At 54.8% G+C, this 26,370-nt stretch overlaps 2 protein-coding genes across 2 annotated transcripts in view; both read right to left on the reverse strand.

The window, feature by feature from the left end:
- Positions 1-3,960, reverse strand: part of SPTBN5 (spectrin beta, non-erythrocytic 5) — a 54,379-nt gene extending 50,419 nt beyond the window's left edge. Inside the window, 4 exon segments of the mRNA XM_045823387.1 lie at positions 166-369; positions 758-861; positions 1,917-2,024; positions 3,951-3,960. Coding sequence (XP_045679343.1) covers positions 166-369; positions 758-861; positions 1,917-2,024; positions 3,951-3,960 — 426 coding nt within the window.
- An 811-nt stretch (positions 3,961-4,771) lies between these two features.
- Positions 4,772-26,370, reverse strand: part of EHD4 (EH domain containing 4) — a 75,746-nt gene continuing 54,147 nt past the window's right edge. Inside the window, exons 4-6 of the mRNA XM_045822199.1 lie at positions 23,230-23,642; positions 13,960-14,124; positions 4,772-7,163 (exon numbers count right to left, since the gene is read on the reverse strand). Of these exons, the coding sequence (XP_045678155.1) occupies positions 6,627-7,163; positions 13,960-14,124; positions 23,230-23,642 (1,115 nt within the window). The 3' untranslated portion in view covers positions 4,772-6,626. The remainder of the gene's footprint in view (positions 7,164-13,959; positions 14,125-23,229; positions 23,643-26,370) is intronic.

Genomic DNA, 26,370 nt, shown 5'->3' on the forward strand with positions numbered 1-26,370 from the left:
GCCCACAGCAGCTGCCTCAAGGAAGGAGCATTAAGGAAGGAGCATTGGCTGGCCTCAGCTGTCCCTTGGGGCAAGAGAGGCACCTCAGCCAGATGACCTCCTCACCAGCCCCCCTCCCCCTGGCAGACGGTAGAGGCGGGCTGTGGGCACCCTGCCTGCACTGACCCGGCCGCGCTGGAAGACGTTATTGATCCAGTTGGTGAAAGTCTTCTCCTGCATCCGCAGGTGCCGTGCCTGCAGCTTGCGAATGTGGCCCATCTCGTACGCAGAGTCCATGGCGGCCCTGGGCTCGGGGAGCTGCCCTGGGGCACTGTGGCTGGCCTGGTTCGGGTACCCTGTAGCGGCAAGGCGCAGCTGGGGATTGTGGGGCTAATGAGCCATCAGGACTGGAGCCCTCTGGGGCCAAGGGGCCCTAAGCTGGACATGCTGGGGGTGTGGAGGCTGGGAAGAGTGTGGATGTGATGACTCCTCCTCAGGGCAGGCTCACCTCTTCCAGGGGTCAGCGGCCCTCTCTGCCAGACCGCCCCACATTTGATGGGGGCGGGGGAGCTGCAGCCCGGAGCCTAGCCAGATAAGGTTCCGGTGCTCCTGGCTGGTGCCCTGCACTTGAGTGGCCCAGGGCCCCTTTTGCCCACCCTACTTTCCAGATTCTTCTTCCAGACCAGAGGTCCCCACCTGGGCCTACAGGGATAAAAGGGTGGTGGAAGGAAAACAGGAAACCGCTCACCTTGGTGGCGTCTGGGCCTGGGGAGGAGACCTGGCTGGCTGGCTGGAGACAGAATATAGCAGGGACTGTGTGGGGTGGGAAAGAGCTGTTGGGAGAGGCCTGGGCTGGAGCTGGGGCTACGCCATGGCCCTCCTCTTGAGCCAGCAGGACAGTGGGGACAGCACACAGCCTGCATTATCCTCCCACCTGCTCCTGGGCGTGGCCCAGACTGGAGGGGGCGGCTCAAGAATGCTCCAGACCATTGGCCCTGGATCCCCTCCTTGATCATGCCCCAAATGTCAGGTGGGGGTCCTGGCTCCCAAGGCACGGAGACCCAGGGGTGGCCTCCAGTTGGCCTGGGTTGGGAGCCCCATGGAGGAGTGCCAGCCTGGGTAGAGCAACTGTGGGGCAGAACCTCTGGTCAGAAGCTTCTGTATCTACTTCCCATTCGGGGGCTGCCTTTTTACACCCCACAGGGCCTCTTTGGGAGCACCCGTAGGGGAGGGGTGAGAGGGGACATGCTGGCTGGAGCCCCCTCCTGCCGAGTCATCAGACCCTGGGCTCGGCTTTCCAGCCCTGACAGGACAGGACGGCTCCCCACTGAACCCCGAGCACTGACTGGCAATGCTCCCTCATGCCTGGGCTACTTTCTGAAAGGGGCTCCTCCGGAAGGGGTAACCTGGACCCGCAAAGGCTGTGGAGACAACAGCAGCCCCTCCAAAGCCAGAGCATTCACTGTTTGGGCCCAGCGCCTGAGCGCCCACAGATTTGGCGTTGGGGGCCCGGGAGGGGGAGGAGTGGGGGGCTCTGAGTCAGGGGCTGCCCACTGAGCAGGTGGCTCCTCTCGCCCTCTCTGAGCAACCGTGGGCAGCAGGCCCGAGGGAGAGTGAGTTCTGACTCAGGTGGTTCATGGAACAGTCTGGCTAAGCTCGGGTGGCAGCCTCTGAGCGGGGTGGGGTGTGTGTGTGTGGTCCACCCACCCAGCAGCCCTGGGAGACAGAAGGAGACAAGCACTCCTCAGGGAGGTGTCCCTGACAGGCAAGGCCAGTGAAGGACCAAAGGCCACAGCCTGCTCCTGGGGGCTGGAGAGGATGAATCACACCTGAACCCAGGTTGTGGGTCTTGGGGTGGGGCAGCTCCCCCACATCTGAGAGGAGCTTCCCTCCCTCCCCTGCGAGGTCCCTCCTGCCACTGGCTGGCTTCCCAGTACTTGGGATGAGCCCCAGCTGCTTCCTTATCAAGGCCCGGATCCAGCCAGTCACCTGAGGCTGCTGCTGTGTGGCTGCTGCTGATTGGCTCAAGCCAATCAGGACACACCCTGGAAAGAGGGGGTAAGGATCTACCTCATGGCTCACACTGAGGTGGGGGGACATGCAGCGTGCCGTGAGAAGGGAATTCTAGGTGTGGATCACCAAAGGCAGATGGGTGCTGGAGGGAAAACCCAGATGTCTGTTATGGGTGGCCCACACCTGTGACGTGAGGCAAGAGGCAGGGGCAGTGCAGCCAGCCAGGGCTCCGTCCCAGCACTCAGCACCTTCTTGTGTGTGGGAGAGGGCCTGGTGGCAGCACCACTCTTTGAGTGCTCAGTGACGCCCTCAAGGTCCCCCCCCCAGTCTTGTTGGGGCCTCCCTTGGGCCTGCTCCCACACCTGGCCCCTACCCCCAGTGGATGGAGCTGCTTTCTCTCTAAATTAGCCCCATGTTGATGGACATGAACTAAAGGGGGGGAATGTGGGTGGGAGGGGGTGTGCAGGGTGGAGGGGAATGAAGGGGGGGAAATGGGACAATTGTAATAGCATAATCAATAAAATAAAATAAAATGAAAAAGAATATAAAAAATGAGGACAGTATAAACAGCCTCTGGAACAATTTTAAGAGGTCCAACATTTGCCTCATAGGAGTATCAGAAGGAGAAGAGAAAGAGCAAGAAATTGGAACTCTATCTGAAAAAGCAGTGAAAGAAAACTTCCTTAATCTGGTGAAGGAAATAGACGTGCAAGTCCAAGAAGCTCAGAGAGTCCCAATTATGAGACATGCAAAGACACCGACTCCAAGACACATTATTATTAAAAGGCCAAAGGTTAAAGATAAAGAGAGACTCTTAAAAGCAAGAGAAAAGAAGTCAGTTATCAGAAGGTTGACGGGGGGAGAGGGGAATGAGTGAAAAAGTAAGGGGATTAAGAAGCACAAATAGGTAGTTACGGAACAGCCATGGGGATGTAAAGTACAGTATAGGAAATGGAGTAGCCACAGAACCTATATATGACCCATGCACATGAACAAAAATGGGGGTATTGCCTGAGGGAGGAGGGGGCACTGGGTGGAGGGGGGCAAAGGGGAAAAGATCAGAACTGCAATAGCATAATCAATAAAATATAATAAAAAAACGCCCCATGTTGGGAGTCTGCCACCCAGAAAGGACACAGGAAGTCAGGGGTCACACAGATGGTGTGCAGAGGGCACCCCATCCCCTAACTCCTCTGCCTGGTGTCAGAATGGATGACCGGGACCCTGCTTTACCCCAGAGACAGCTGCACACAGTCCCGGGGCCACCAGAGCCAGTGGAGGGAAAGGGAGTGGGTTTTTTCAGAAGTTTATTGATCAGTAGACCATTTTTTGTTTAACACTTCTAAATAAGATTACAAAAAAAGTGGAAGCATTGTGTATTAACTGCATTGGCTGATTGACACATGATCCGACATACTCTTAAATTAGGTCTGTGTTTACCTGAATAAACTCAGTGGTTATCTGTCCTAAAAACATCATTCTTCTGCCACATTCCGTGGCAGAAATAAACAGTGCCTGTTAAACCCTCTCCATATCGTCAAGGCAATTTGTCCTGGGCACTGGATGTGAGGCAGGACTCTGGGGCAAGGCCTCCCCAGCGTGGTGCAGAGGGAGAGCCGGCAGGCTGCTGGGAAGGCCCGAGGGCAGGGCAGTGGGACTGGGGCCCCGCCAGGGCCTCCCCTGTGAGCTGGTGAGGAGGGCCAGCGTTGGGGGGAGAACCGGAGGCATTTTGCTTCTCCTCTCCTGACTCACTTGGACACCCAGTCCAATGATAACAGAGTAAGAATTCAACCCTTCCAGGCCCGCCTTCGGGGGGCGGGCGGGGGAGGGGGAGGCGGAGCAAAGCCCGAGTCCAAAGATGCCATTGCTGCAAAACGACAAGGGTTTGAGAGAGAACCCCGTCTAGCCTTGGAGAAGCGAAGGCCATGTGAGTGAGTATCACACAGGGAGCGACCCACCTTGGGCCATTCAAGTGCTCGGGAAGAGAGTTGATTTTCTTCGCTGCCGGGTGGGAGAAGGCTGACGGGGGTGGAGCGCCTACCCTTCGCTGCAGAACAGGCCCTGACGCCCGGTCCCTTGCGGCGGGGCTCAGCAGGGCTCAGCAGGGCCTCATTAGCAGGCTTGCAACTGGGAGCCCTACTTTGGGACAGGCAGCTAAAGTTTCCGCTTTTCCCCCTAAACTCCAGAGGTTTGCGGTAGGTGATAGCACGTGCTGTGTAGAAACTAGGTTTTCTTCCGTGGCATCGTGGAGATCATGAAGATAGCTTTCAGAGCTAGAGCGTTCCTGCTTCCACTCTCCCAACCATCTGTTAACGCTGTGGGGAGGGGCACTTTGAAAACTGGGGTGGTGTGGGCAGGGCAGATCTTGCTGCCTGACCTGTGGTGTGGGGGTGGGGAGAATGGGTGTCTTGGACACAGACTCAAGGAACTCCGTGTGGGTCTTGGGAAGGTACGGGCCCTCACTTGGGCGCCATCTCTAATGTTTCCCAGTGTTTTTCCTTGCAGTCAGTTCCAATGGCTTCCTGTCGCAAGAAAAGATATTGAGAAAAGTGGGCCCGCAGTTTTCTCTTTTTCCTAGGCAGGGAAAGGATGCAGCTGCCCGTCCATCCTTCTTCCACCTGAGGGCGGGGCGAGGGGCTGGGTCCCAGGACTGCCAGTTTCTTTCCACACTGAAACCGCTGGCTCCCTAACACGGGTTCCTCATGTGTCTCTCCACGGACAACACGTGGCCGTGTCTACATGTGTGCACGTTGACAAGTGTAAAAAATACATATTCATGTGACATGTATGTGTACATTTATCTTTACATGTGACCATTCGGTAGAGTTAAAGCAGCAAGACAATTCTGAGTGGAGAATCAGCCAAGCTCGGCATCTCTAAACCCATGGGCAATCGCGTGCCCCCCCACCCCCGCCTCAGTTCCGCCCTCTGGTGGCCTCCACTGCGCTTCGCGCTTGGACAGGCCTCCTGCGCTCCTGGAACTGCCTGCTCCTGTTGCAGCGCTGAATTGTAAATGTCCCCTTTCTCCACGTGTGATTAATTTAAAGTTGCTCAGTAAGGATAAAAACCGTACTATGCCTTTATTTTCCTTAAAACAAAATTATTTAGAAAGCAAGCTAGGGAGTATGAGGGCTGGCATCTGGGTACACACTTCTCTAAAGTAAAAAATTTCTCTGTAGCCTGCAGTTCAGACCCTGATGTCACAAGTAACAGCAGGAAAAATGTGGCTTTGGAAGGCTCGGGCGGGACAGCGCTGATTTCACTCACTTCCGTGGCTGGTGGCCTGGCCCTCAGCCCTCGCTGCACGAGCAGGGGTGCGAGGCACTGCCCTCCAGTGCTGGGGCTTCCATGGTGGGGGGGGGTGTAGGGGGGGCCAGCCACCTGGGCCACAGGCATTGGAGTGAATGGTTTCCAGGGGCTGACATGGGGACTTGGGAGAGCACGCTTGGGGGCCAGTGTCTAGGGGCATTCATGATACAGACCACACAGCTTTTTGAAGGAAAGGTTTTATATGAAAGATTCCATCCTATTTCTGTATAAAGGCTTTTATCTTATGAGAAAAAAAATGGACATTATAAAAATGCCGTTTTTAAAAAATACAAAGTGTCTAACGCTGGTGGACTATTACGTGACAGCGCAGGGCAGGCTGGACCCGCACCCCCTCCGTGTCCACAGGCCCAGGGCACGGCGCCCACCGGGACAGGCCTTCGCTGGGTTTAGATCCTGCCACTGGCCGAGGCCCCTCAGGGACAGATAGCAGGTCTGAGTGACAGCTGGGGAGAACCACCTCCTTTCCTCACTGTAGTTTCAGTACAATCAATAGACTTTGCACAAATTATTGGACATACCAGTGAGAAAAGATAATCTTCAGACTGCAACATGACTTGAACACTAGAAATCTTGCCAAGGCTAATAAAATTATTAATTAATTCCCAATTCCTAACTGCACACAGCTTTGCCGGGAAGACTGTGAGGTGGTGGTGGGGTGGGGCGGAGTGGGGCTGGGCGGGGAGGGAGGGGGCTCTACAGGGCCACTGCTCTGCTCCGCCTGCAGGAGGCCCGGGTGGGCGTGCAGGCACTGCGCAACTCTCTCTCACACCTGGGGCAGCCACCGCCTTCTCTTTGGTAGACAGTTTGGAGAGAACAGAAACCCTCTCTACTGTATTTTTTTTTTCACTCTAAATATAGTAGGAAACAAAATAAATAACATCATCTCTGCTCCCTCAGGGTGCCCTGAGGGACAAACAGGTTCGTGACAGTGTGCGGTCCAGGGAAGCCCAGCAGCCTCCTGACGCAGAGGCACCCCCAGGCTCACCCCGAGCTCCTGGGACTCCAGGCAGCCCACCTCTGCGCTGGCGACTCTGCAGGCTTCTGAGCACTCTTTGGTCAATTTCTCTTACTTCTCCACCCTGCAATCTCCTTATCTGCCCTCCCCCAATATTTTAATAAAAACTAAGGGAATTTTAGGGGTGAAAGGACCTCATCTTATGTCCATTTTACAGATGGGGAAACTGAGGCACAGAAAGGGCGGTGCCTTGCCCAGGGTCACTCGGTAAGTCAGTGACAGCAAGGGCCTCGGGCCCAAGCCCCGGGACTCGCACCCCACACCGCCTGCCTTGTGGGCAGCCGGCCCCTCAGTCAGCCTTCTGAAAGGACTTCCTGTGCGAGGGAGGCACCAGGTGGGGGGGCAGGCTGTTGGGCAGCTCGTAGCCGTCCAGCTTGATCTTGATGAGGTGCTTGGCCAGCGCGAACTCCTCCTCGTCCAGCATGCCGTCGCAGTCGCAGTCGGCCAGCTTCCAGATCTTGCCCAGGACGCTGTTGGGCAGTTTGGAGGTCACCATCTCCTTCTTGGCGTTGACGCCCGATATCTTGCCATTGATGGGCGACAGAGTGTAGAAGAGCTCGTCGTAGACGGGCTTGTCTTTGGCCACAACCCACTCCTCCTCGTCGGCGCCCTCCTTGGCGCCCTCCCCGTAGCCCTGGTTGAAGGGGCCCTCGGCGGTGCCGTCGAAGGCGCCGCCCTGCACCAGCTGTGTGGGCATGTTCAGCTCCTCCTGGCTGATGAGGCTCATCAGGGATGAGATCTTGTTGGTCAGCATGTTGTCCACGGCCTCGATCAGCTTGGGCTTCAGCGAGTGGAATTTGGTGAAGTCATAGTTCTCGAGCTGCTCCTGCAAAAGGAGAAACCACAGACATGGTCACACGCCCTCTTTTCAGGAAGCAGACAGGGGCAGAGGTAGCTGAGGGACAGAATTTCCCCTCGAAGCAGGCACTCCACTCCATACCCGGCTGTTCCAGAGCTTCCCTCCCAGAACTCGCCAGACACAGGAGTGGCTTTTGGAATGAGAAACGGATGCATGGGACGGAGCTCATCTCTGCTGGTGGCTGTACGACTGACAGCAATTGCTTAGTGCTTGAAGACAACCTGCCCTCACCCGGCCACCTTCTTTTTTAGTTCTCTAGAGTCAGTATTTTATCCTTCATCAATCTACCCATCCTTTATCCATCCATCCATCTATCCATCCACCCTTCATCAATCTATCCATCCTTCACCCATCCATCCATCCATTCTTCATCCATCCATCCATCCAACAGTTACTGGCCATTGCCATGTGCCAGGCCCTGTTTTCAGGCCCAGGGACATAAATGGGAACAGCCACAGCCTATCCCTCTGGGAGCCCACATTGCAATGGAGGAAGGACACAAGTATTTTTGTTTCTGTCTCCTTTCAAAAAAGGGCTGACTTAGCTGACAGTGAAAATGTTAACATGAAATAGATCTCACCAGAAAAGGAAAAGCCGAGTAACTGGAAGGGAGAGGAGGGAATGAGCACATCAGACAACCACGGAAGGAACAGCTGTTGTTCCTCAGCTGCCGGCTGGGGCCGGGGGAGGGGTCACACCCCTCGGTGTCCGAGGGCAGACACCCCTGTTCATCGCGGTCGTGGCCTTGCCTTGCAGTGTGAGAGTTCCCCGGGGCTTTTTATGAGGGGCCTCAGGATCTAGCGAAAAATGTCTTCAACAGCAGTTTTGTCAAATAAATGCAGAAAATTCCAGGCATGGCAGCTGGGACAACTCTGGAGGGTCTGGGGTGTAATTTTCGGGAGACGAGACAGGGAGACTCTCAAGGAAAAGAGGTTCACGCACCCCGCAGACCTGACTGTCTGGGGCAGAAGCTACATGGTGGGCAGTTAGGAAGAAAGGAAGCTTTGTGCTATTGTAAATATCACACTTCTACTTGAAAAATTTTTGGAAAAAATACAGTAAACAAAAATAAAAAATTAAAATCATTTATGATCCCACTACCCAGCAATAGCCTGCTAATATTTTGGGGCATACATCTCTAGCCATTTTTAGAGACACACACAAGCTTTAGCTGAAAGAAGACCACACTGCTTAACAACCTGCATTTAAAAGAAATAATGTATTATATCTTTCCATGATATTAATTTTTATACAAGCTCATTCTTTTTTTTAGTGACTTCCCCAAACTATTTTTTGCAAAGACTGTATTCACTGAAATCTGTTCCTCAGTCTGTATTCAGCTAGTGTTTCGACAGACACTTCCTTGAATGTCAGGCACTAAAACCAAAAATCAAAAACAAAACCCTAAGACCAACCAACCAACGGCAAAAACAAGACAATCCCACTGCTCCACCTCTGCAGAGCCGCTCTGTTCCGGGGCAGCCCTTCCAGCTTCGCCAGGGCTGCACGGAACCTGGGGACCGGCTGGTACATGATGTTATTCCCAACAGCTGCACAGTACTGAACTTGCAGGTACGCCGCTGTCGTTGCCTCGCCCCACGCAGTGGGACGTTCGGGTCGTTTTCCGCGGGGAAGGCGGCGTCTGGGGCACAGCGGCAGGGCAGACATCTATGCTGTGCATTTAGACGTAGAGCCTTTAGCTTCCAGCAGCAGCCAGAGGGGACGGAACTGAAAGTTAAACAGCCCGACCTCGTGTCTAGAGAGGCACCTCCCACATTCTTCGTAGCTGCCACCTCTGCTGCTGTCAGGCCTCGCTGGGCCGGGCCAGGCTGACCTCTGTGTGTGGCCACACTCGGGCCTGGAGCAGCAGGGCAGTGCAGGCTGGCTTCTAAAACTCGTTCCTTCATCCTCACAGACGGACCCTGGACACCTGCGTGTCACCCCAACAGCAGCACCGAACAGTCCTGGTCAGCCAAGGCGACCGAGAAGGCCTGGGAGGCAGGAAGCAGGCAGCCCACACGACCAGGCCGGGGCACCCACTCGATTTCCTCTCGAATGAGCCCAGGCGCTGGGTGCACACAGGGCCCCTGTGTCTGGCCAGGCCAACAGACGAGGGTGGTGTCCGCCCACACTTTCCCCCCTTCGGCAGGGGACGTGGACCCAGACTGCCAACCTCTGGGCAGCAGCCAGGGGAGATGGCCACATGTTTGTGGGGTGGGCAGGAAGCAGCTGTCGCAGTCGGTCCTGCCCTGGAGGGCACCGAGGAAGTGAACCCTGCACGCCCACCTGCACTGCCCCGCACCCCAGGCCTGCGCAGGGAGTGGGGGCACAAGGAAACCTCTGTCAGCCCTGCCCACCACCAGGGCGGCTCCAAAACAGACACCTTTTTCATGGGCTGAATGTACACCAGAGAATTTAAAGACCTACCCATCAACAACTGCAGCCGTCAAAGCCACCAACCTGGGACAAGACTCAAAGGTCAGGTCCCAGCCCAGTCTCCAGGGGCTGTCCCTTGCTCACTCCCAACATGGGCCAGAAGCAGTTTTCAAGTCCAGGGAGGGTCTGAGCAGATGGGGGTGGCTCTGCTGCCCTCTGCTGTTGAAACGCTGCCCACTCCTCTGCTATGGGGGCCAAATTCTCCTAGGTTGACGACTGAGTCAGCAACAAAGGAGGCCTTGCTAGTGTTCTCCTTGTTTTCCAGTAGGGACACGTCAGTGTGGCAAATCAGACTCCACCCAAAAGGGCAGGGTGGATGCAGGGATTCTTACCAGCAGGTCACAGGTATCTCCCAGCACCAGGCAAAAGCCTTTAAAATACCCTTGACTCACCAAGGCTGAGTCAGCCAGACCAGCGTGGTCTGAGAGCACAGGGAGAACAGAGACTTCGAGCTGGCATGGGCGAGCTCTCTGAGTGACCCTAAGAGGTGCAAAGGTCATGGTCATGATAAATCATTGCCACGCTTAAGCCCCACCCCGTCCCAGACGCAGGTGAAGTGAGGTCAAATGCCTGTGTTATAGAGGGTGTCAGATGCTCAGCAGACTCAGTGATGACAGAGGTCCTCACCCACACCAAGACCTGCCTCCCCCCAAACTCCTGGGTGACAGCACACTAGCCTGAAGGGTCAGGTGACTGTAAGCACACCATACGGGCTGCAGGGCGGCCTTGTTCCCTGGGGAGTCCCTGCAGGGACGGGCGTTGTGACCAGGGCCCTGCCAGTTCCCCAGGCAGGAAGCCTCTTTCAGCTTCCAGGCTTTGCTCTGCAAGCTGCTGGTCTACAAGCCCCGTGAGAGTCAGGACCAGGGCTGGACCAGGGTCTGAGAAGGTCATGGCCCCAGAGCCTGCTGTGATTGCATGTGAACGGAAAGGAGGGCCTGTGTAGCAGACCCGACCTGTTCAGTGGCCAGGAGGACCCACACAGGGCGTCTACTGCGTAGTCACATTCCCGGTCTTCAGATTCCTTAAAAAAATTAATTTTGTGCTTCAGGCGAGCCCTGACCATCATTTTTGTGTACCGGGACAATATACCCTTGGAACGCCAGTAACTGTCTTTTCTAGACCCCTTGGAGGAGCCACAACCGCCTGCACCAGGGAGGGACTCCAGGAAACTCACTGCCGTCTCGCTGCCCCAGGCCGTATGTGTGTGCCCTGAATGTTCCGCATCCTGCACCTGCCGATGTGAGACTAGTACGTGTCTATTTCACTTTCTATCCCGTCCTCGAGATTGCCCTGCTTTGCTTTCTCCTGTCTCCTTAACGTACCAGAATGGATTCCATGTAACTTCCCTCACATTTTTCTCCTTTGGTTCTAAATGCATTAAAAGAATTGTAAAACTGCCATTCTTTGGCACATTTTCTCAGTCCTTTGAAGATTTTGCGTCTGGCTGGTCCTCAGTTTTTTGGCCCAAACTCTTAAAATTTTTTTCTATAACCTTGAACTTCCATAGACAGAAACATACACTGATGTCACAATGACTCATTCAAAACATATTCACTGAGGTGCCGGGGCGTGGCAGCAACAGGGCACGGCCACTGGCCCCACGGCGTCCCAGCTCTGTGAGGAAGCGAGCCCCTCCTCACAGGCAATGAGCGCACCGATTGGCGACACTGGAGCACAACAGCACCTGTGTGGTAACGAGGAGCACACGACCCAACAATCAGCTTTGCTGCCAAATTTTCACTGCCAACCACCGTCATGGTGGCAAAGACCACAATCCACCACGTACACCCCATAGGGCGGGGGTGTCAGACTCATTTTCACCAGGGGCCACATCAGCCTCACAGTCACCGTCAAAGGGCAGAATGTAGTTTCAGGACTGTATAAATGTAACTGCTCCTTAACTAGGGGCAATGAGCTCGGCACTGACGCCGGGTGGAAACAAGGTGCCGGGCGGATAAAACACGGTGGAGGGCCGGACTGGGCCCGCAGGCCTTGTGCTTGCCACCTGTGCCACAGAGGCGAAGTTCATTTTGCCATTAGTTCATTTCTGTTCGTTGACTTGTCCGAGGCCCAGAACAGCGCCTGGCCTCGGTAGGCTTAATTCATGTTTTTTGGGTGAATGAATAAGTGAACACAGGTGAATGGGGCACCTGTCATGTGGGACCCCTGGATCCCACTGCTAGGGCATTCAGGTGCCCATTGAAGGTGCTGAGGCACCCTGCATGGGGCCTGACCCACCGGGTTCTCGGCGAAGGGTCGGGCCTTCCTAGCATCGTCTGGCCAGCGGGGCTGTGCCTGCTCCTGAGACCCACAGTGAGGGGCACAGGGCTCCCTTGTTCTCTCCTCCAGGGACTGTCCTTCTGCCCCGGCCAGGCCCCAGCTAACGTGGTCAGCAGCAGCTCTAGTCACGCTGCACCCCTCTGCTACGGGAGAGCCCTGGGGGATGGTGTGGAGGCCCTGGAGGGAGGCCTGCGGCAGCCACCCGTGGGGCGCAGTGGAGCCTCAGGTCTTGGGAGCTGCACTTTCTGGTGGGCGGGGCACGGTGGCAGCCTCGGTAGGTTAAGGAGCCACGGAAGCCCCGTTAAGCCACAGCATGCACAGTTTTCAGTTCTGTCAAGAAACCAATTTCCCTTTGACAGTTTCTGAGGGGAGGCAGGAAACAGCTGTCCCTCACCTTAGCCATGGAATGCAGGGCATAAACCAGGGGCATGAAAGTAGAGCCTGCTCAGGGAGACGCTCCAAGAGGCCCCTCAAAGTAGCCATCTTGTGACCAGAAAAAAAAACAAAACCCAATTCATCTTCTGAGTACAGGGATACTTATTTCATTCACAGAAGAACACACCTGTTTCTGTGCTTACCCTGAAGCTGGCTACATCACTGTGGCCAGATGCAGGCAACCTGGGCCCCATCCTGCAACACCGAGTGTGACCCACTCCTCTTTCACTGTATGTGAAATTTACGTCTGGAAAAAGCCTCAGGATCGACACTGCCCCTCCTGCTGCCTGTTGGTGCCCGCCTCCTGTCTACCTCCCCCCCGCCCCCCACCCTGGCCCCGAGGCCGGCAGGCAGCTCACAGGCCCAAGCGGCTGGCCGAGCTATTTTAAACTGCCCTCTCACGTCAGCACTGTCTTCCTGTGGCCCCGGGTGCAGCCAGTATGCGGGTGTCCTCTGTTTGGCTTACGTAGTATTCTCTGGAAGTTTGAGCCAAAATGTGAAAACCAGGGGACTTTACAGATTTCCAGGCCTGCATTCCTGCAGGGCAGCGACCCCCAGGCAGGACAGGGCCTTCCCACAGGGTGGGGCTCGAAGCTCCAGTCTGCCCCGCCGTGGGCCCCTGGTTCTCATTTTGCTTGTGGAGTTGGCTGCTTCCTGGTGGAGACACATTTCTAGGAAGCCCTGTGTCTATCAAACGTGAGCAAACAGGAGGCAGTCAGAGCGGGGGACGTGGGCTTTCCTCGCCCGGCCCGACTCCCCGTCCACAGTACTGGCTGCAGCCATCTCAGTGTGCGTTGCCCACCTTCCGAAGCACTGTGGCTCCAGTGTAGACGGGCCCTGCACTGGGCAAGCAGACGGTCAGTCCGGCTCTGGGAGGACCATTTTCTCGTGCAGTGGGAGGACCTGTCTGCCTAGCTCGGAAGGCTATGGTCAGCGTCCATATGTTCATCTACCACCACCTGTGGTGGTGGTCACGCTGGTCAAGCCGGGGCAGCCGAACACAGCACCTACTCGGGCTCATCTGGGGCTGCCCACACATAACTCAGGGAGACCTGAAATCTGGCCAAAGGCTGCCCAACAGGGTCCTTTAAGCAAAGTCCTTGGTGGGCACCTCTCACTGTGTCTAGTGAAGTCTCGCCGTGCCCCCAGAGCCCATGGCCTCTGACTGGCCCGAGCCTGCAGCAGCGCCGCTGCCTGAGCACAGGATCCCACAGCGCAGGGCGGTCCCGGGCAGGGCCGGCCTGAGGAGGCGGCCGGGGTGACCTCCTGGGCAGCCAGCCCTGGTTCCCCTCAGGCTCTGGGATTCCAAAACACAGGTGTCACCTCAATGACGACACAATTGGGAACAGAGCCTGAGAGGATGGCTTATATAGTTTTTTTCATGTAAGCTTAATTAACTTTGCGAGATGTGTCCCCTTTCATTTATATGTTACAGGAGGCAGTGACTTCGGCATCAGTCAGAGCAGCCTGTTCTTAAGGGTCACCATCAGGAAGGCAAATCCATTGCACTCCCCTCCATCCTAAACCAGGAGACCAGGTGTGCCCAGTGACCACCCGGACGAGGTGGCCGTGCCTGCCTGCCCCCTTCATGCCACCAGGATGGCCTCAGTACCTGCATCGCCTTGACCTCCGGGAAGTCCCCTGCAGAAATCTGGTACTCTCGCTGCAGTTGAATATAGATTTCTGGCAACCGGCTGATCAGCTCTCTTTTCTTGTTCTCCTTTCCAAAAACACTCGGCATCTCCTTCTTCAGGTAGCTGATGATGTAGGCGTGAACCTGAGGGGGTATGTCAGTGAGGATGTGCTGTTTACAAGTGCCACAGAATGACAAACAAGACGGCATCTTATATGCATCAAGACACACAACAGGCGCCCCTGCGGAGCCATGGTCCTGGGCACAGGAGGGGCCAGGCCTGGGGGAGGGGGTGGGGGAAAGACAAGCCTGGCCCTGGACATGCAGAATGCAGAGTGTTGAGGTGTCAAGGGGGAGCAGTCACAGGGTGGCTGGAAGGGAGGACCAGAGCTTGGGAGAGAGCTGGCCTGGGGGCGGGTGTGAGGGCTGGAGTAAGGGTGGGGCCAGAGCCACAGGGTGGGTGAGACCCCTCAGAAAAAGTGAGCAGAGAAAACCCCACCATTACGGGTCAGGAGGGGAAAGAGCTGGGACAAGACCCTGGGGTGTGGAGTGTGGCAGATGAGGGTGGCGGGAGGTCAGACCCAGGGAAGAGGCGCCGTCTGAGTGGGGCCGTAAAGAACAGGTGGGGTGTGGGGGAGGGGGGAAAGGGCACGGATGGATATGGGAGGTGGCAGGCTGGGGCACCCCTGGGGCAGTGCCAAGTGTGAGACTGCCGCACAGGCTTGGTGGGGGGAGGTCAGGTGTGTTTTGACTCTGTTTTCGGAGCTAGGAGGTGACGGAAGCTTTCTAACAACTCCGCCATCCTAATGCTGTGCAGACGGTGATTCTGGAAGAGCAGAGAGGCAGGAGCGAGGCTCTTAGCTCCCTGCTCTCCAGGTGGGCTGATGACACCTGGCTGGGGTGGGGTGGGGTGGGGGCTAGACGGAGTCGCACAGATTTCCCCGGAACCGTCCTGCAGGGCATCCCGAAGGAGGGGCCAGGACTTGGGGAAGTCCCCTGTGGTGACAGTTCAGCTGTGCCGAGTGGCTGTTCTGTGTCTATAGGGAGTGAGCGGGATGGGTGGGGCCTGGGTGGGAAAGATCTTAGTTCTGGTGATTAGCCGGGAGACCCAACGGGAGTTTCCTCGGGGCAAGTGCCCGGGAGCAGCAGGAAATGAAGCTGGGGCTGCTGTGGACGGCTGACTGGGCAGAAGCGTGGGCCCAGTGAGCGGTGACGTGAGGATTCCCGCAACTTCCTAATGGTTGTCTCCACCGGTGGCACTGAAGTCACTTCTGGACAGGACCAGCGGCCTGGGCCGAGACCGGACAGCAGAAGCTTGCACTGGGAGAGGGACCCCCCAGGACACTCCGGGGAAGCCCCAGAAACCCGAACCACAAGGGGGCAGCAGGCCCGACCAGAACCTGGGGGGCAGGGCCGGGGGCAGGGGGTGAGCCCTGCTTGGCCTGTGTCCCCGCCTTCCTTAACGTTCCACCCTTCCACTGGTTTTCCAACGTTAGGACATTGAGAAGTGTTCATTACAGAAGCTCTCTTTGTGTATGGAGAATTCTACTGAGTGATTTAGAAGTCAAGAAAATAACTAAAATAAGGAAGGATGAAAAACAGAGCAGTGGTTACAAAACGAAAATGACTATGTAGCTATGGAAAATCCTATGAAAGAAAACAGACGTCTACTGTAACCTTGTGGAAGAATGGGAATTAAATGAAGGGGCTACGCAGACAGGGCCTGCAGTGCTGCAGAGGGCGCCTGGGCTCCGAGGCCGCCCCCGCCCCCCCCCCAGCCAGGCCATTCTGCTGGCACTGGGCGCGGGAGTCAGTGTGGTGGGCAGTGTGGCGCATGCGCGCACGGGACGCACCGGCTCTTCCATCCCTGCCTGGGTCGTTCAGTCAGCACACAGGGCGCTTCCTGGCGACTGCTCCCCGCACCGGCTGGGAGTTGATTCTAACCCTTCTGTCATCAGTAAACTTGCTTACTCACTTGTTTTTCAAGTTAAAACAACTTACAATATTTACACGATTCTCTGAGATAGAGAAGCCAAAAGTTTGGGAATCCTTTAGAGTGATGGACTTTAACTACATTCCTGAGGTTGTGATGACTAAGTGGTAAGACCGGTCATTTCCTTGCCTTGGATGGTGCTGCCTGACTGGGTTTGGATGGAGCTGGGGAGGGCCCTGTGCAGCCCTGAAGGGCCTGGAGGGACTGCCATATTTAATCAGGGAGAACCAGCTGCCCACCAGGGGTTCTTGCATCATTCCTTGGCCTCCTGGAACCTCTGGGCTGAACCTGTGGATACAGCTCCCTCCCATGCCCACACCAGACCCGCTCTGGAGCCAGCCCCAGCTGAAGTAGGAAGTTCCATAGCTGCTCAGTCTCCCATCTACCAGGGCTTCTTACCAACCCCTAATTTCCACCCCAACCCCTGACCAATTAGCTCAGGCCTGAGGCAGCTGCCAGGCCCCTGTAGGGATCCCTAAGACCCCCTCACTATCTGCTGCTGGGGTACCTCAGAGCTTCCAGGCCCCTGCTCAGGGAAGGCTGACACTCCACCCAGCCCTGGCACCCTGTTCCTGAGCACCTCCTGGTACCCAGGGGCCTGCTCCACCCGGGCCAAACTGCAGCTGATGTGCACCTACCACAGCACTCCACCCACTGCCTGGCTCCTGCTCCTCGACCTCAGTCCTCATGGTGTTCGGTGGCTGATGACCAAAGCTGCTGAATAATGAGCCACCTTTGGACACCAGGCCTCCAGGGTCCTGTCATAACTGGGCAGTTTTTCTGTCAGTTCTTGACTCCTTCCTCCTCCCCCCACCTGCCCGATGGTGACCTACTCATGCTTTCAGCCTCTGCCTCCACTTCCAGGAAGCTCCACTGGCCGGTTTGTGGAAGTTTCCAACTGGGCTGTCTCTGCATGGCTACCCCCCTCCTGCCCTTCCCTGAGCATCCTGAGACAATAATGCAGGGTCAGACTCTAAGAATGGGCCTTGCCTCTAAGAAGCTTATCAGGCCTGGCTGGTGTGGCTCAGTGGTTGAGTGCCAGCCTTTTGACCTAAGGGTCACCAGTTCGATTCCCAGTCAGGGCATGTACTTGGGTTGTAGGCCAGGTCCCCAGTAGGGGGCGCTTGAGAGGCAACCACACATTGATGTTTCTCCTTTTCTCTTTCTCCCTCCCTTCTCCTCTAAAAATAAATAATAAAATAAAATCTTTTAAAAAAAGAAGCTTATCGATGGGACCCCCTGTGCGTAAGTGACCAGCTGGTTCCAGGAAATTCATACTACTTACTCAAGGTCACACAGCGAGTTGGGGGGTGTGGACACTACTATTGAACTGCCTCAGCCCTGTCCTCACAGAACTGCTTTCTGTGGCTTTCTGTGGGAATGAATGAAAACCTTACAGAAGTTGTAGGGAATCTGAAATTCAAAACGAACTGCATCCTATAGATAACTGAGGAAAATGTTGAGGGTTGGCTTCTGACTGTTCCCAACTGCAAAGGAAGCTTTGGAAGGCCGCTTGCTCTTTGCCCCGCCCCTGCCCCCCCGCCCCCCCCCAGAGAGGGGCACACCATGACACTTAACACTGAACATGTGGGCGAAGACTGCAATCTTCTGGCAGGATGGCACCTTGTCATTTTCAAGGACTCCCAGGAAACAGAGGGGGCAGCTGGGCTGCCTGAAGTCCCCAGTCCTTGTCAACAAAGGCCCTTATGGGTCAAAGGTGTCGCTCTAAATAAACATCGGATGGAGGGCCAGACCAGGAGATGGTCCAGTGGAAGGGGGTGGGAACAGTCTGACACCTTTTGTTCTTCATAATGAGAGAAAACTCACTGAGAAGAGAAACAGGAAAGAGAAGGGCGGGGAGAGGGAGAAGAGGGGGAGGCAGGAGGGGACCAGGCCCTGGAAGGCCAAGGTCAGGTCTGCCACCTCTGCCCACTCACTGAGCAACTTGGGGAGGGCTGTCGACCCCCCCCCCCCCGCCTCAGCTGCTCGTTTGCAATTTGGAAATTACAACCCTTACCTCACGGGGAAGGTTATTATCGAGAGAACAGGGATTTGAATGCGCTATGTCCGCTAGAAAGAGGAGTAAAAATGTCACACTTTATTGACTAGTGGTCAAAGACCAATGGCTGGAGGAATAATGTCAGAGCAGACTCGTGGCTATTTAGTCCTTACTGAATAGTTAATAACCTCTCCATACTTGGACAGTAATAAGATGAATTGGAGTCCCAAGTGCTTCATTCTTTCAAGTGAAGGACTTTGCACCTTGGGGCTTTTTAAACATTCCCATCTTGTCCACTTCGCCCACCCCATGTGTAAAACTGGAAAGGCCCCAAGTGTCCGTTTTTATCCGGGCCACGAACTCAATGAGCAGGAAGAGATGTCCCCCCCTGGATGGACGTGAACTGACAGTTCACATACAGGCTCTACCACCACCTCTTTATCGGTGTCCCGTGGCAAGTGTTTGTTTACACCCAGGATCAAGAAGCAGGTACTCAGAGCGACACTGGACATACCCGCACTAGGGCCTGGAGGGCAGCCTGGCAGTGGGTGCTAGAAGCACCCAGTGCTCATGGAATTTGGATGCTGGGGAGCAGTCTGGGGGAAGTCAGTCTGGGAAAACGTGATTCTACGCTCTGCAGTCTTAACACAGCTTGGGTAACACGTCTGCGTCCTCATAGGCCCAGCTGGAACCCGGCGAACAGCACTCACCATCAGGGGTTGGCACATTCTGCAGTGTCCTCCCTTTGGAGGGGTGGACTTACGATGACACAGAAATTCGATTCATGAAGACCCACAGACGCACCCATGGGGTTGTAGAGTGTGAGACTGGGGGAGGCAGAGAGAAGCAGGACTTGGGCGAGTTTGTTGTTCTGTTGATGTCACAGCTGGCGCTGACGGCCATGTGGTTCTGAACAGCTTAAAGGGGGCTTGAGGGGACCCACCCAGTCATCTGAGGTCGGCCTTCAAAGACAGGCTTCCCTACCCGGGCTCAAGCAGACACACGCGTCCACAGCAGCTCGGGGCTGCCGACTGAGCTATTTTGAAAAGCCCCAGGGTGGACTCACCCTCGCCCCCTACTGCAGAAGGGCTCTCGCGCACCAGGGCCTCACTGCTCCGCGGAAGGAGGGGACGGTGCAGACAACCAGAAGGCTGGAGTCCGAACATTACGTGTGGCCAAGAAGAGAACACGTTTTGAAGATGAAACCAAATGCCACAGAAGGACAACGAATCCCCCAAATCACTGACCTCTCCTTTTCCTTCTCATTTTCAGTTGTTCCTGCCTCGCATGTTGACTCATTTTTGTTGAGCAAAGATCTCCACACGGGTGGGAACCTTTCCTATTCTTGGGCAATGCATTTATAAAGGGTGAACTCTGATGGTGAACTGGCCTCAATGTTTACTTTTGTGCATTTATCCCATAAAATGCTACCATTTCTTTAATTTGGCTATTTTAATTATAGCCAAGTACAACTAAATTGTATTTTCTTTCTATAAAAGACCAGTTTTTGGGTCTTTCCCCAAATAGCTTACTTTAAAGAATCACGAAACGCACCCTTACTGGCACCCGATTGGGAGCTCTCTTCAGAGCGCGAGGCCTGCCGACACCGGGGGACGTGCTCTTTGGGGCTAACCCAGACCCACCCCACAGGTTTCCTGTTGTCTGAAGTGCAGAGCTGTGGAACAATCCATAAATAGAAAAAGTCATGAAATCATTAAATTTTAAGAGCTCTATGGTAAGAGTGACATTTGTCGATGATTAAAGTGTCATCTTTATGACGCCGAGGGTTTGATTAACGCAGCACTGGCAGGGAGTCAACCCACTTGTTTTACTTCTGGATGGGCCGTGAGTTCTGCCTGCTTATGATGTCCTATAAATAGGCACAGTCCATACCCTGGCTCAGATCTGACACCTCCTAGGTGACATCTGAAAACATAATACCCTTCACAGGTTTTTAAACTGTCAGCTCAAGAAACCTCTGAACTTTGTAGGGTTTCTGTGGATAGAGAATTTTGTAGAATAAAAAGAACGACAGATTGATGCAGAGAGCAGAGGCACACGTAGGAAGGAGTGATAGATGCTGTCCCCTCTGGCCCTCAGGAGCTGGACCGACTGAGGTTTGAATCCGTATTTTGCGACGTACGGGCTGTGAAGCCTTGGGCAGGTTGCTCCCCCTTTCTGAGCTCCAGCTCCCTTGTAAGAGAAATGAAGCTGGCGCCCAGCTCTGTGAGCTGCTGACTGGCTCACACAAAATAACATGGTGCCGTAGACCAGGATGCTTCAGGAATATGGCAGACTCTTGGAAAGGGTTGAATTGCAAAAGGAAAACTGGATCAAGAGAAGTAAAGATTACTGCACCAAAATCGAAGAGCATTATTAAGAAATAAATACAGTAAAGGGAAAAGCTCAGGTGACTCCGTATCCATCTCAGCAGCAGCGAGTTCACAGCGGCCGTGACACTGCTGACTGTGAGAGACGGCATCGAAGGGCACTGCGCTGGGCTCCCCTTCCCCGGGGGCACACAGGCTCTCAGAAGCCGGGCTGGAACTTCTGTCCTTTAAGCATGTTTGTGAAAAGAAACAAGCCAGCACTATTCTCAGGAATTTAAAAAAAAGACAAGCTTTTTTCCTAGAAGTAAGCTCAGCAAATTGACCGCCCCCTGCCCCCACGCACACAAGGGCCTCCATTATTCCCGAGTCTGTCGGGAGCAGTATTCTCTGCCTCTCGGGACCCAGGCCATGCCGGCCCATTCAGAGGGCCCAGTGCGCAAGGGTGGCAGAAAGTCCCATGCCCTTGGCACTCCCAGTGCGTGAACCCTTGGCTCTTTATTTCTTCCTATGCCTGAATACAGCTGCGTCTTCAGTCACTAGGCTCTCAACAATAACTGGTAAATTAAATATGTCTGTGTGCATTTAAAAGTAGTTCCAGAAGATCTTGAAATCTGCAAAGGCTATGTGACATGATTCACCAGTCTTGGTTAAAAGATAATGTGGGGTATTGTGAACCCTGAAGGTTAAGTTCTGCTGTATCAGCTGGAGAAAAGAAATACCACATGCCACCGGGTCACTAAATGGGCGAAATCAGACTTCCTGCCACTGAGCAGTAGGCCAGGACAAGCAGGAGAGACACATCATTTTGGGAGAGCTGCAAGTAAGGGGCCTGACAAACTGGTTTGCACACCACCTGGCAGAGCTGGGATAAAAGTGGCTGTGGCTCCAGAAAGGAAGCGGCTTGTGGCAGGAAGAAAGGGTGCACAGCAGTGACTCACGGGCACCAGAGACTGCAGACTCACTGAGCGATCCAGGAGGAGCGTGTAAGCACGCGTGGGGGCGGGGTGGGGTTGGGCAGGGAGGACGAGAGCTGATGGAGGTGCTCGAGTACTTGAAGCGCGGCAGCCAGGGAGGCCTCTCTTTGACCCAGGGAGACGCTGCTGTGTGAGCCAGCACATCGGCATGAAGAGAGGCCACTGAGGGGCGATGGGGTGGTGTTGCAAGGCTCGTCACCCTCCGTGCAGCCGGCCTGCCTTCCCTCCTCAGAGCACAGTGTCCTCACCCTGAGGGCACACAGCTGGCCCACTGTAACAGGTTTGGCGCCACCCTCCCCGACCTGATGAGGCTCTCCAGCCCTGGCCCAGTGTTGGCCGAATGAGGCAGTAGCCGGGGAATGCTGGGCCCCAGAGCCAGACCAGAAGCTGCTCAGTGTGCAGCCAGAGGGGTGGGAGGGGCATGGTTCTTTGGCCCCAGGAGACAAGGGGAAGTGAGCTGACCTTGCCCCCTGACCAGGGTGCCAGTGGGCTGAGAGAGGCGGGCCTGTGGACTGTTTTTAGCTGAAGTGACGAGGCCACAGCAGAAGGCTAGAGTAAGAGCCAGGAGGGCTGTCTGTTAGTCCTGGCTTTGTCCCTAAGGGATTAGGTGACCCCGGAGAGACTACTTACTGTGCCTCGCCCTTGTGAAATCAGGGAGACTAGGGAATCAGGACAGACCTCTGGTTCCTAAACCCAGCTGCCCATCAGGATCACCCAGGTAGCTTTACACCCCCTGCACCGCCCCCCCTCCCCCCACTGCGCCCAACAGCAGAAGCTCTGGCGCAGGGTCTGAGAGTTTACATTGGTTAATACTCCTGGGTGCTTCCAATGACCCACCACTGGACTAAAACTCTGGAGGCACTTTCAGCACTAGAGGACAATGGTGTTATGAAATGTGCACATATTTCTAAAAGAATTTTTCCTATCTTTTTCTTAGAGAGGCTGCATGCTTTTCTCTCCTCAGAGATGTGACAGAAACGACTCTACTTACTATTTGAGGGCCGTCAGCGGATTGCCACTCACCCTGACAGGCGCGCAACCCTCCTGGGGCTGTGGAGAGGCTCAGCGACTGGGGGGCCCGGAGCCACCGTTCACCTGCTCACAGGCCACAGCCAATAGTGGGGACAGGGAGGGCGTGACCCGGCAATCAGGTAGGTTAGGCACAGCCAACCTTCCTCCTGGGTTCCTCCGGGTCCCGACAGTGACATCAGGTTGTGTGTCACAGGCACAGGGTCACTAGTGGTGGCCTCTCAGCACTGCACTAGCCCCACCCACACCACCTCCCTGCAGCCCCACTGCTCACATTCCCATTGCCCTAACTTAGTGATTTTCAGCCGTGTGCCACGAGAATATTTAAAACACGCAGTACCTGACTGTGTAGTCAGGGGTACTGACCTCTTCTCCCTCAGACTGTCAAATTAAAAATGACAGCAGCCAACACAACAATAGCTAATGGTGTGAATAAATCAAAATCACACCAATTTTTTTGTCAAATTGGCAAAAAATATATTTTTTGGTGTGCCGCAGAGCTTTAGTAATTAGTTTACGTGTGCCATGAGGCGAAAAAGGTTGAAAATCTCTGTCCTAACTTAACAGTAGTTTCCAGGCAGAAAGCGCACTGATCCCTGCCCCGAGCCAGGCACCACACTGAGTGCTCTGCCAGCCCTGCCACCTGACCCCACACGAGCACCCTGTGAGGTGCTCTTAGCTTTGTTTTACGGATTAGAAACAGGGTTTGGGAAGGTTCAGCCATTTGCCCAGGGTCAAAGCGCTCGCAGCCAGAATCTAAACGGGGATGCGTGATCCCGAGGACACGGGCTCTCTTCTGACCCAAGGAAGTTCCTTCCCCTCAGTCTCCTGGGACGGGGCGCCCCCACCCCTTTCTCTTAGAGGGGAGAGCGTGGGAAGTGTACCCTGCCTGAGCCCGCCACCCTTGGGCGTGTGCTGGCTTACCTTGGCCAGCCGCGCTCGCTTGATGAGGTCGTTGAGCTTGCGCACCGCGGCCTTCTGGGGCAGGCTCTGTATGTCTCTGAAGAGGTCCTGGGCCTCGGCCTCGAAGAGCCTGCGGTTGTCCGTGTTCTGCAGGGGCTGCGCCCAGAAGGAGCCGATGTAGACGCGCAGCACCTCGGGCGTGTTGATGACCTTGCCCAGGGACCACATGAGGGCCCCGTAGACGCGCATCAGCTGCTGTGTGTCCACTTGGTCGGCCTTGTTCAGCACCACGCGGATCTTGTCGTCTTGGCCCCGGAAGGCCTTGATGGCCTCCGAGAACTCGTCCGAGATGTCCAGTTTGTGAGCATCGAAGAGCAGGATGATCCTGTCGACCCGCTCAGCAAACCACTGCAGGACCTGGCAGAAGTCGTACCCTAGGTGGAGAGAGGGGCGGGTCAGCAAAGCCACTGCTGCGTGTGGGAGGCACGTGTAACGGGAGTCCGGGATTCACCGGTTCTCCAGCGGCTGCAGCCGCAGAGACAGCCTGTCTCCACGCTGGAGGCCGTGGGAGCCTTGTGACCTGAAAAATCACTTCAAATGGGGTCCTCTGGACTGGGTGCATCTGAGTTAATGCAGGGGTTCCCAGGAGCCCCTCTGTGGGAAGAAACAGAAAACGGCTCACGGTCACCTTGGACGTTGCTTATTTCCGTATCTGTAATCTCGTTTGGTCTTCACAGGTCTTGTATTCCACCTAGCACTGCTCTCTGGGTCGATGGACAAGTTAATTGGTGGCTCTATGAAACCATGGGCCATCATTGGTCAAAAGCCCTTACTTCTATCGGAGTCTCGCTCTTCTGAAATCATCAGAGATGGAGAAGGAAGGAAACCTGGAGGCCACTTGAAATCCCACTGGGTCTCCAGTGAGCACAACAAAAGCGGAATTGCCTTCTCTAAACCAAAGTTTTTAAGAGTGTTAAGGAGGTCAAAGGTTGGGCTGGCTGCAAATGTGACCGATATTTATCATTTGGACTATTTATATCTTAAGGATGTTGTAAATATTTTTAAAAATTTGGTCTCACAGTCATTCTGTGAAATGGTCTCTTGCCAATTTCTTTTTTAACATGCCTTGGCCCACCACAGATTCTGTTTAGTTTGTTTTGGCCGCATACCAATACGCTTCAAATCATGCAGTTAAATCAACACTCCTCTTAGCCTGCGGCGGAGACTTCAGGCATTTCCCTAGGGAGCAGCACCCCGAAAAGCAAACAAGAGGAGGCCAGCCGCACAGGACTCATTTTTAATCTCGGCCTGATTGCCAGTAGCCGCGGAAGCAGAGTCTCAAGGCAGCCCCGTCCGAGCTTGAGGGTGCCCTGCTTGACCCCTGCTGTAGTGCTTGTGGGTGTTGTTTTAGATTTTGAAAACTTCCAACTGCCTGAAAGTCTGGAGTATATCCATCATGAATGTTGATACACTCACCAGGTAACTTTAATAAATTTTGACACTGGGCTTTGTTTGCTTCAGATTCTTTAAAAAGTTTGAGTCTGGATTTATTTATATATATAGCAAAGCACTATATGGCACTGAGGATGAACTAGATTTTCACTTGTCAAAACAAGCCAAACTCCAAAAAATTGGTGAGTAAAAAAATCAGCTTTAAAAGGACATGCACCGTGTGGTAACTGACGTTCAGGGAAATGCTGTAAAGCAAAGCGATGCCCAATGGTGACAAACTGCAGCTCGGACACACAAATGCTAACGCCCACGCGGCACACCGGGAGGGTGGGGCTGAGGGGGCCGAGCAAGCGTCGGGAGCACAGCGGTCGACCGGAGGGAAACACAGGGGTCCGTGCGCTCAGGTCTCCGTGAAATTTGAAGGGAGGGTGTAAGGGGAGCAGTTGAACGAGCAAACAGGACACAGACACTTTTTTAATGAAAAAATCCACCATGTTCAGCAATGCTGGAGCCCCAGTGCCCGTCCCCGCAGGCGTGGGCCTGCTCTCGGCCCTCGCTGCTCCGTCCTGCCTCCTGCCCTGACTCTCTGGGGGCGGCGGACCGGCGTGGTTCTCAGGCAGTGGGCCCGGTGCACCTTCACCGCTGTCAGCCGCAGTTTAGAGCAGAGGAAAAGCACAGGCCCATCGAAAGGGTTCCACGGTGGCACATACAGATTCAGAGTACAGATTTCATTCGCAGTTCTGTCCCTGTGAGGCCAGAACAAACTGTCTCCCGAGGAAGGAGAAAGTGGTTCTGTCACTTGAGACCAACGTGCGGGCCAGAGCCCAGGTCCCAGGAGCAGATCCTCTGCAGGGGAACGAGGCCTCCCCAGGAGGCACCTCGGAGTCACCCTCCAGGAGCACCCGCCTGGGAGCTCGCTTCTCCTGTGGTGAGGACTGACCTCTCTCTGACCCAAACATTCTCTCGCTTGGTCTCCTTTGCGACAAGCATCAGGAACTGAAGGTTCAGAAACAGGTTAAAGAAAACCTGGGTCGGGAGCACAGTGGAATAGGCGCGAGTTGCACTTTGCTGAACGCCCTTCCTGTTGGGGTGGGGTGTCCTCATGGGCCCAAGAAGCTGCAGGTGGGGGTGCAGGTGATCTCGAATCAGACGGTCAGCGCCTTCCACCGCAGTGGGCTGCAGACTTTGAGGGAGTGAGCAGACACAGGGGTGGGGAATGAAACTATTCATAGTGGCAGCTTCCTAACCTACTTTCTCAGCCTACTTCTCCAACCTTCTAACTCTGTGAATGACCTTATCTTCTGGAATATTCCTTTTCTGCGTAAGTCAGCCAGAATCGGCCTCTTTGGTTTGCTACCAAGAACCATGATTGTTAAATAATTTTTTTTCCACTTTTAAATATTTCTGGGTTCTGGAGGCTTCTGACAATCAGAGCCGAAGGAAACTTGTCACTCCTGTAACTGTCCCCACTGGGGCGCACGTAGGTCCGGCCGTGCAGACACGCTTCTCCGCCCCCGAGGGCCACCTGGGTTCACAGGTTGGCCTGACAGCACCACATGTGTTTAAGCTTTACCTTAAATTTGGGTTCCTAATAGTTATATATTTTAAAGTCTCTTTAAAATGCTTCATTCCAATGCTTCGGGGCAACAAGAAGTCACTGGGCACCGAGCTGCCAGATGTAGGTTTGCTGTATGTGAGCCCATTGCTTGT

The sequence above is a fragment of the Phyllostomus hastatus genome, unplaced genomic scaffold (assembly GCF_019186645.2).
Source record: "Phyllostomus hastatus isolate PE091 unplaced genomic scaffold, TTU_PhHast_1.1 phas_scaffold_501, whole genome shotgun sequence".
Taxonomy (NCBI): Eukaryota; Metazoa; Chordata; class Mammalia; order Chiroptera; family Phyllostomidae; genus Phyllostomus; species Phyllostomus hastatus.